Raw genomic sequence first — 10,287 nt, forward strand, 5'->3', positions numbered from 1 at the left:
TTTTTAGTTAAAACAGATGTTGCCAAAGTTTTCCTTTGGGGACATAATTTGAAGTTGGAAAAAGGTAATAAATTGCTATATATCACAGAATATCGCAATATGTTTAAAATCGCAATAATATTGTATCGTGACAAGTATTGTGATAATATCGTATCGTGAGGCCTCTGGTGATTCCCACCCCTAACACACACACACACATATATATATATATATATATATATATATACAAACATCAACAACATTTTACATATCAGTTAATTATTGGGTAATCAGTGACACAAAACACCGTTGCTTATCTGTGGAAATTTGTAGCTTATATTGTATGGGCTGTTACCTGGGTGGGCTGATCTGCCTGCCTTTCATATACTTCTCTCTAAACTCTCTTCGCTGTCTGCGAGACCGCCGGCCCTGATGGAAACAGAACAACATTACTATTACAAATACTAATAATCAAACGCAAACATCTTAAATGGGAGGAAGTTCAAAAGATTCTGCCCATACAGAGTACATGGCCTTCTCTGCCTCCAGTGCTTTTGCATGCTTAATGGCCTCCACTTCCTCCTTGTCCTTCCTCAACATCCTAAAATAAAGAACAGCTGGATTTTATCTACACATCATGTTTATCGAAAAAGTACAAGATGAATAGAATGCATTCATTCAGATCTTCTCCAAATATGCTCAAGTGGTGAATTTCCTCTGATAAGTTTGCATTTCATTGATTTAGTTAAAGAATCAGCGAACGAACCATACAAAGTCCTCATCTGCCATGCCATAAGTGGTGGCCATCTTGTTAATCTCCGTCACCTGCTCTGGGTTCAGTTCATCTACATCCACCTCAACATCTACAAATTGGGAAAGCATTCACACACATATTGTAAAGGTGTTACCTTCTATATTAAATTAAATGACATATCTAAAGTGTTTCTACATTTTAAAATGAATTATCCTAACAGGAAGTGTGCAGTGTATGAAAAACACACCGATGTCAGGGATGACTTCGTCTTCCTCAGACTCGCTGTTTTCTGAGTCATCTTCATTTCCCTTCTCCATCTGTTCATCTGGTTCAGTCACTGTGGTGTCCTCATATGTATAACCGATCTGAGCTTTCTTCTCAGCGAGTCTAACAGTGAAAAAAAAATTATGATGTGATCCATCTAACAGAATGTACTTTTAGCCACATTTGTTTTAAGTACTGATGCACAAGTTCATACTTTTTCTTCTCATCCTCATTTGGTTTCTGTAGGCCACCGTAGAGTTCATCCACATAGATCTGGTACAGACACTGTTCCTCGGAGACTACAACATGACAAGAACATTCTTTGTGGATTCTTTCAAGTTTATCAGTAACATTATAAGGGTCACAATTGTTCAATAAAAAAAAAAAGGCAGAATGAAATCAAAAGAAACTCACTGTTTGCAAAGTCATTCTGCACCAGACCTCTATAGCGCTCGTAATTGCACTTCCTCTCTTCTGATTCCTGCTCTGGGGTGCTGTGACAGAAACAATGAACTTAATCAAAAATGACACAAAACAGAAACCAGTTCAGCATAATTTGATCAAAACTTCTTTAACTTCTTCTTTTGGTGACTTTAGGTGACTTTAGTAGCACTTGCTATATGAACACAAAAAATTATAATTTATCACAAATAACTACCACCATAGTATATGAATTAGGCTTGCCGCGATAGACGGTGCTGACGGTGATACCGGTGTTAAGCCGCAACACCGGTTACGTCACTTGCCCACCGCGTCACCGGCCCCCAACGTTGTTTTGATTTTTTATAGAAATAAAAATCATTTCGTTCAGTAAAAGATCAAGCAATGGACGCCTAACTGCCACTAATTCAAAAGTGAAAGTAAAACGCGCACAGCACTTTTAAGCTATTTAAAAGCGACGGAAAGCGAGGAAACGAGGGAAAATTCAAACTAACTAAAAACGAACAATTGCTTTACGCGGAATTGCCGCTATTTCAAAGTGAAAGTAAAATGCGCACGCCGCTTCGTCACAACCCTAATATGAATGGGAAATCTAAAAAAATACAGAGCAATTTTTTCTTTTATCATGTCTCAATAAATAAACAGGTGCATCTCAATAAATTAGAATGTCGTGGAAAAGTTCATTTATTTCAGTAATTCAACTCAATCAACATCCATCAACAAATGAAAAAACACAATCAACAAATTGTGAAACTCGTGTATTAAATAAATTCAATGCACACAGACTGAAGTAGTTTAAGTCGTTGGTTCTTTTTCAAATGCAAAACCTACTAAAAGTATGTAGTTGTGTCTACATATACTCTTGTAAGCATTTAGAGAACATACATGCCTACATATATTTATATATTGGGCTACACAGGCATCTAGTTGTTACAACATGGAATTAAATATGATTTTCTGTATTTCTCCTACCAAATGGCACTAATCTGCCTTCCATGCATTGGATTTTAAATGCATTTGCTCTATTTTTAACTTTAAAGGTGGGGTATGTATTTTTTCAAAAACACTTTAGAAAACTGTGTCGGGCCGAGTACCAAAACAAACTTGTAGCCAATCAGCAGTAAGGGGCGTGTCTACTTATGATGTGGAGGAGAGAGCGTTCAGTGCACAGGATGGACATTAGCGAGCCGAGTGACAGAAAGATAGAGATGGCGGATAAAAAAACGAGGAAAACGTCTGCAGAACAAAAGAAGTGCACAGGACGGACATTAGCCGAGCCGAGCGTCAGAAAGATAGAGATGGCGGATAAAAACAAGGAAAACGTTTACGGAACAAAAGAAGGCTTACGATAAGGCAAGAAGTAGGACCCGTGTAAATATCGGATCAGCTTTCCAGCGCTGGAGAGAACTCAAGGAGCGGAAGGCCTGCAATCGGACGCCGAGGTTGCTTTGTTTCTTCTCGATAGGTGGGTAACACCGTGTCTACACCGGACGCGACAACAGCTAAAGTCTGTCTACACTGGACGCAATAAAGCGACCGTTGAAAATCATTTGAAATTTGTGTCAATACATCATAAATAGAACGCAGCAGCAGTTTTCTGTCGGGGATTTGTCGTGTCGTGCCGCGCCGCATCCAGTGTAGACAGCATCACTGATTATAATGAGATCTATAGTATTTTGTCATGCCGCTCGCGTCTGGTGTAGACACGATGTAACATTGGTTTTGCTTTGTTTCACAGAACTAATCGTTGCTGGGTTGCGTAACGTATGTGTGGGGCGGAGCTATCAAAATAGGGGCGAGACCCTTTTTGGGTAGGGGCGTATTTGTTTTGGTGATTTCAAATGTCAACATTGGCTACCAGAAATCGCTTACCCCACCTTTAACCTTGGACCTTATTCTTGAAACACAAAATGCCAAATAAAAAAAAGTGTCAAGCACCAAAAGCAGCCCATATTAAATCTAATATGTTCTCTTTAATTGAATATATATATATATATATATATATATATAAGTAAAAATAAAATGTGTGGGGCAGAGCTATCAAAATAGGGGCGAGACCCTTTTGGGGTAGGGGCTTGTTTGTTTTGGTGATTTGAAATATCAACACTGGCTACCAGAAATCACTTACCCCACCTTTAACAATGCATTAATTGAAAATAGTAATTTTTATTTACATTTATAATATATTTTTTATAATATTTGTATTTTAATATAGAAATAAATGATGCATAATTTAGAGATGAATATTGTCTAGCATGAAATCCCCTCAAAACATAAAATATTAGAGAATAAATATTATTGGACAAACTATAGTAAAAAAAAAAATATATATATTGTCCCCTAAAGGAGGAATACCAGAGGGTTAAACTGAAAACCAGATGGAAAATTAAACCACACTATGCCACCGTTTTGGAAAGGCAGCATCCTACTACCTGTTTCTTTGCATACTCAAGTTTATCTATTTTATATTTTCCTACATGACAGATGCATTAAGATCAGACTACCCACGTAGTGTTCAGGAGAGTTGGTGTATAGGTGGGGATGTAGTCCAGGTGTGCCCTGACATCAAACCTATCAATCATGTTGCTGGTATCTCCTTGCCAAGGCATCCTGTTAGGACAAAGGATGAAGCTGTTACAGTTTTCCAAACTTTCCAGCACGATTAATCGAAATAAAAACAAAATCGCGATATGGCTTAGCGCGATTATCAAATTGCAAACGCTGTGATTTAACTAAATAATTATACGCACTGCATGTTTCAGAGTGAAGCAATGGCACTGTGTTCTTACATGCAAGCAGCTCATTAACCACCAGTGTTTGCAGTGTCTACACATGAACTTGATCTCTGCACTGAGTTTGGGTTGATTTACTGTGCATTAGGGAACGCAACATGCGCCAACCATCTTCTCATACTTGTAGCTCTTATTTTATGAGAAATGCTTATCTTCTACTTTCTATCCAAAAATAAATTTGATGATGTAACATTTGAAAATGAACAAGTTAACATAGCCAAAAATATCAGTATTGTAATTTTCCAGTTGAAATATAAAATGCTTTTTATATTATACTATTTTTCCTAAATATTTGAATTAAATATTTCAAGAGTGATATTTCTTTTGATTTATTTAGTACTTTTTTTATAGTTTTTATAGTAGCAATAATAATTAGTATCATAGAACCATATTGATATATAATCCATTGTGCACAGCAAACCTAACAAACAATATGATTTCTTCCCAAATCAATGATCCGTATGCTAGTTACATACATGTTGAGGGGACTCTCAGCTGCCAGGGCTACAGCTGAATCCAGATGGATTTTGTATGCCCGGCCATGAACCTGCAGGAACTGGGCTGGATCCTTTTTCTACACAGAATGAGAGAAGTGTGATTGTTCATTTAAAACTTCTGTCCAGGACCAAGATTAAGCTGTGCTCAAAAAACAAAGAATGAAAGTGCAGTAGGGATGTAACGATTACCGGTTTGACGATAAATCATGATAAAATTCCAGACGGTTAGTATTACCGTTTCATATTTTAATAATCATTAAAACCGTATTAGATTACCGCGATTTGAACAACTCACAATAAATAAATACTGTACAGCATAAAGCACAGTTTTCAGTAACAGTCTCACGTGCGCACAGCAGCAGAGTAGGCTAGTTTCGTTTTGAGTGAAAACAGGGCGGAAATGCTGGGAGGTTTTAAAAGAGTGCTAAGGGAATTATACAAATGAATTAATTATATGAATGTACCTCTGAAGGTTCTGACTGTCTTCAGAAACGATTCGATGGCATTTTGTTTTCATCATCGGACCATGTAATACCTAAAGGAAGTGTTCTTAATCGCAATACTGCTTTGTCCACGGAGGTTATGGGAAACAGCTCCAATTCAGTTTTTCCATAAGCGCCACCTGCTGTCAGCGAATGGATTTACAGAGACTTATATTTACATTCAGCTTGTGTGCAGTTTCTGTCAGACCAAAAACGGACCGAATTTGCATGCCCTGCTGTAAATTTTGACCGGTTGATGAAAAACAAGCTAATGTGGATTCTACACTTTGGGGGAAGTCGTGGCCTAATGGTTAGAGAGTCGGTCTCGTAACCCAAAGGTTGCGGGTTCGAGTCTCGTACCAGCAGGGATTGTAGGTGGGGGGAGTGAATGTACAGCGCTCTCTCCCACCTTCAATACCACGACTGAGGTGCCCTTGAGCAAGGCAACTTGAGCCCCAACTGCTCCCCGGGCGCCGCAGCAAAAAAATGGCTGCCCACTGCTCCGGGTGTGTGTTCACGGTGTGTGTGTGTTCACTGCTGTGTGTGTGCACTTTGGATGGGATAAATGCAGAGCACTAATTCCGAGTATGGGTCACCATACTTGGCCACATGTCACTTCACTTCACGTCACTTCACATTTAAACAATTCATATAAGTTATCTAGAATTATTTATGGAGCAGATAAAATACATATAATCATTTGTTAATCAATTATCATTTTGACTTAACTTTTATTTATTTAAAGGCTGAAATGTGAGGTTTACCTTTTTATGAAACTTTTTCAAAGCTTTATTTGAACATTGACATTAGATATTTCAACATGCTATTAAACTGTTGTCAGTGAAGTTGTCATTTAAAATTTGTATTTTTATTTCGATTAATCTATCGACTAATTTATTGATGAATCTAAACGATTAATTTCCCACAAAAAAAATAATTTCAACAATTTTAAAGAACATTTTATTAAACTTGCAACTTTGCCATTCAGTAGTGTACCATAAAAAAGTATAAATGTAAACAAGCCATTGACGAAATGTAAAACTAAAAGAGTAAAAATGTAAACAAACCTAATAAAAATGAAATAAAAAGAAAATAATTACAAAAAAGTCTGAGAAAGTCAGCATGTTCGTAATGTAAATATATCCACATGTTCTGGGCTTCTGTTCATTACTGCTGTGAGTGCAACTACAAAGGGAAAAAAATATGTTTCAATTAACCCCAACAGTTGGGTTTTCACATTAAATAAATGCAATGTATAGAGTCCACTAGAATCAAGTATTAATTGTATTATTAAAAGTTATTATTATAAAAAAATGTAAGTATTAAAAGTACTCTTAGAAATGTGTAAACAACAGATTTAAACAGATGTCTCCAGCATGATGAAAAAAATGAATGGAGGACTTCAGTAGTGAAACTCCAAATGAAATCCAAATTTCTATGAAATCCTTTTTTAAAGCAAAAGTAAAGTGCAACATAGAGTGAAAGTAGTAAGTGTCCATCTCATAGTCCAAATCACTGAAATCAAAGTTCAGTATTATAGTGTAAGAATAACATGTCCACGTGTTCTGGTCTACTAATAATAAAATATAATTAATAATTAATTTTTGTGGTAATAAAAATAGATGTAGGCTAAGTGAACAATAGCCTATAAATGTACTTAAAATACACATATAATAGCAATGAGGCAATAATAATTAGTTCAAATAAAGTATCAAAAGCAAGAAACCATATGGTTTTATTGAACAAAACTGTTAAAATACTGTATTATAATGTAATAGAGCCACTGATCTATATATAATTATAATATAATATCATCTCTATTATAGATCAGTGAATAGAGCTAATGCACAGTAAGCATCACAACAAAGGCCTGCAGAGGGCGCCAACGGCCTGACGATTGTTTTTACACATTACTGTGTGATCTAATACTTGTTTAATATTTACCAAGCATTATTTAATTAAAATGTCCACTTAATCTTTAATATTTGGCCATTTCTTTATGACAGAAATGCTATAGCCACTGTAATTAAATGAATATGTGTACATCAAAATGTGTAAACTGAGAGTGAGGGTTTGAGCTTTTATTTTGAAACCACGAGATAATGATGTATTCTCCTGTGTTTGCGTGGATTTATAAATGATTTACCTTACAAATCTGATGAAATGGCGCACGTTGCGTTCCCAGATGAACGTTACAATAAACCCAAACTCACAACAACATGCAGAGATGGAGTTTGAGCTGCTCCTCACATATAAATTATATCAGATCTGTGAACGGAGCCGCTGTGAGACGCACGTACGTAACCTACACGCCTATAACTGCATCACATATAATTATTTAATTAAATCGTAGCGTTTGTGAATTCACAGTTATGCTTAATTATGATTTTTAAACGGGCTTAATATATCATGCAGCCTTGGAAAACAGTCTAATGATGTTTTATGGATTCTCGTCCGTGAAATGCGGCACTTCTGGTATTTTGCCGGTTAGTCGACGCAGGCATATGAAGTCGATGATTTTTTAAAATCGAATAGTCGAATAGAATCGACGAATCGCGACAGCCCTAGTATATATATATATACACAGGATTCTCGTCCGTGAAATGCGGCACTTCTGGTATTTTGCCGGTTAGTCGACGCAGGCATATGAAGTCGATGATTTTTTAAAATCGAATAGTCGAATAGAATCGACGAATCGCGACAGCCCTAATTGGTAATGTTATTGTTTTAGTGATTATGCAAACAAAAAGTCATTTTATTTGTTGTTTTATTTTTAAATATAAAACTTGGTGAAGTGATTTATGTGTTTGTACTTTTTGAACATTTTAACAATACCGTGATAATACTGATAACCGTGATAATTTCCCTAAAGTGCAGTCAAGGTCACAGACTTCTGTTCTTCGACTTACGATTTTCTCATAGTACTCTCTGCGTCTCTCCCCACGCCGCTTGTAGTCCACCATCATCCCGCGCAGTTTGCGCTCATGTTTTCGGGCCTCCTGCCACATGACGGCTCCGCTTGGGGTTGGGGCGCGTCGGGGCAGGGCTGCTGCTAGGGGACACAGAAGGTGCAAATCAACCAACCTACCCAACTAACACACTAGCTGCCACATATAATGCCATTCTGAATCTGAATTTTGTATATACCTTTACATTTACAGAAAAGTATATTTCACAATGGGAAAACGCATACCAAATACATTATGCTAAATTATTTTATACTGTATGGATTTCCCCACTTCACGTAACGTACTGCAGTAACTATACATTAAAAACACGACACTTGTGTCATGTCAATCAATGTACAATACAACTGTAATATTGTTAACGAAACTAGTAAACTGTCTTTACTGAACACAAAGTGTACAAACACTTAAAGGGAAAGTTGTTTATGGGTTACAGATTAACTAACCTTAATTAAAAAAGTTTGACGCGGTCAGCTTCGGAGTAAAAGAGGATTATGTTTGCACGATAAATAAGATCAAAACTATACAAGAACGGTAGAAACGCTTGACCTTTACATTATAAGTGCATAATATTGCATATTTTGCTACTCAGTAACAAAATAAAGCAAGAAAATGTAATGATAGCAAAGTAGCAAAAGCCTCTCAGGCTAAAACCACAAACATATAAATTCTGTAACTGATTTATAAAGACTGCCCATTATTCAGCTCGTGCAACCTGCATGCAATATTAAGATTTACAGCTTATGTGAGACTATATATAATATTGCAAAACGCTAGCGGAGCGGCTAAAGCTATCATGCTATCTGGCTTTGTTTTACACCCAGCGTTAACAAACAGCTGACGATGAAGTGGTATGACCGTCACCAAATAGCTTTTGCGATTTCTAGAGTTAATTGAATTACCTGTTTATGTTTACAATACGTATAGTGTGATTTTTCTTGACAGAAAACACAAACGTCGGTCACCAAGTGGAAAAGGCCGCTAGTTTACATACACGCTCACACGCCTCTTCTTCTTCCGTTTTTTTTTTTTGGCGTGTTGCATCCTGTGTGCATATCGCCACCTACTTTTGCTGTTATGCATTCATGGTTTATTTATGATCAATTTATTCCTTGTTTTTGCTTTTCCTGTTCTTACACACGTATATACACAAATATTCCTACTTAAATAATTATTCGATGCTCCATCCCAAGCTTCTCCCCAGGCTCCACCTGGCGCTGCGTGTTCAGCTCCTCCAGACTAAATCCGTGGTCTCCCAAAGAACCAGAATAGAATAGAGCATCCGCATTCTATATTTAAATCCTTCCACTTAGCCCAGTAGTATATATGTATTTTATTAATATCCTGTATCCTTCTCTATCTCTGTTAAACTCATATCCTAATAAGTATTCCAAATCCTTATTTACCTTACCTTTTTTGTTTAAATATAATATTAATTCCTTTCTTTCTTCATCATACCCTATACAATTATATATTACATGCGCCACTGTTTCTTTCTCCCCACAATTCCCATAGACCAGTCTCATGTATTCCAGTTATGAACAGTGAAGCGTTCAATCCCGAATGGCTCTTCTTCTTCTTCTTCTTTGGGTTTTAACGGCAGCTTGCATCCTTACTGCCATCTTCTGGTTCTAGTTATTTCCCATATTTCCCATACATCATATTCTTGTCATGAGTCCCGTTTTAGTCAGAAAGCAAATCAAATATTTCATTCCTTGTTCACTCCTACTGCAGTCCATTATATTCTTTACTCCACGTCCCGCTAGTCCTATTTTTCCCATGTCATTTATCATATCCATCCTCTGTAATTCATATTTTGAACAATTAATAAACACATTGTCACAAGGCACTGGTCACAAAACCCAGTTGGATGTTTTGCCATAATATGAAGAGTGCTATTTAATTTATTATGCCCTATTCTTAATCTGGTCATAATAGTCTCTTCTCTCCTGTTTCCTCCCTTATTTTCCACAGTGCCAACTCTTTTTTTAATCAAGTATAAATGTCTTCCTTTTAGTTCTTGATCCCACCTTTGTTGCCATTCTTTAATAATTTTTCCCCACACTATACTCTTCCCTTCTGATCTTGAAAGGCTGATGACTGCTTCTATGC

The 10,287-nt window shown here is 36.6% G+C and overlaps 1 protein-coding gene across 4 annotated transcripts in view; it reads right to left on the bottom strand.

Annotated features, from left to right (window-relative positions):
* The window catches only part of LOC107662138 (CLK4-associating serine/arginine rich protein-like), a 31,100-nt gene extending 21,401 nt beyond the window's left edge, over positions 1–9,699 (bottom strand). Inside the window, exons 1-10 of one of the 4 annotated variants that reach the window (XM_016452056.1) lie at positions 9,587–9,699; positions 8,119–8,261; positions 4,707–4,804; positions 3,947–4,048; positions 1,412–1,491; positions 1,212–1,296; positions 981–1,120; positions 746–842; positions 502–580; positions 335–408 (exon numbers count right to left, since the gene is read on the bottom strand). In XM_016452056.1, the coding sequence (XP_016307542.1) occupies positions 335–408; positions 502–580; positions 746–842; positions 981–1,120; positions 1,212–1,296; positions 1,412–1,491; positions 3,947–4,048; positions 4,707–4,804; positions 8,119–8,217 (854 nt within the window). In that variant the 5' untranslated portion in view covers positions 8,218–8,261; positions 9,587–9,699. Of the gene's footprint in view, positions 1–334; positions 409–501; positions 581–745; positions 843–980; positions 1,121–1,211; positions 1,297–1,411; positions 1,492–3,946; positions 4,049–4,706; positions 4,805–8,118; positions 8,262–9,077; positions 9,213–9,586 lie in introns of those variants that run through there. The other 3 variants (XM_016452058.1, XM_016452057.1, XM_016452059.1) reach the window with 3 other exon arrangements.
* Between the last annotated feature and the right edge of the window lie 588 nt (positions 9,700–10,287).

Source organism: Sinocyclocheilus anshuiensis, unplaced genomic scaffold (assembly GCF_001515605.1).
Source record: "Sinocyclocheilus anshuiensis isolate Anshui unplaced genomic scaffold, SAMN03320099.WGS_v1.1 scaffold643, whole genome shotgun sequence".
In the NCBI taxonomy this organism is placed as follows: Eukaryota; Metazoa; Chordata; class Actinopteri; order Cypriniformes; family Cyprinidae; genus Sinocyclocheilus; species Sinocyclocheilus anshuiensis.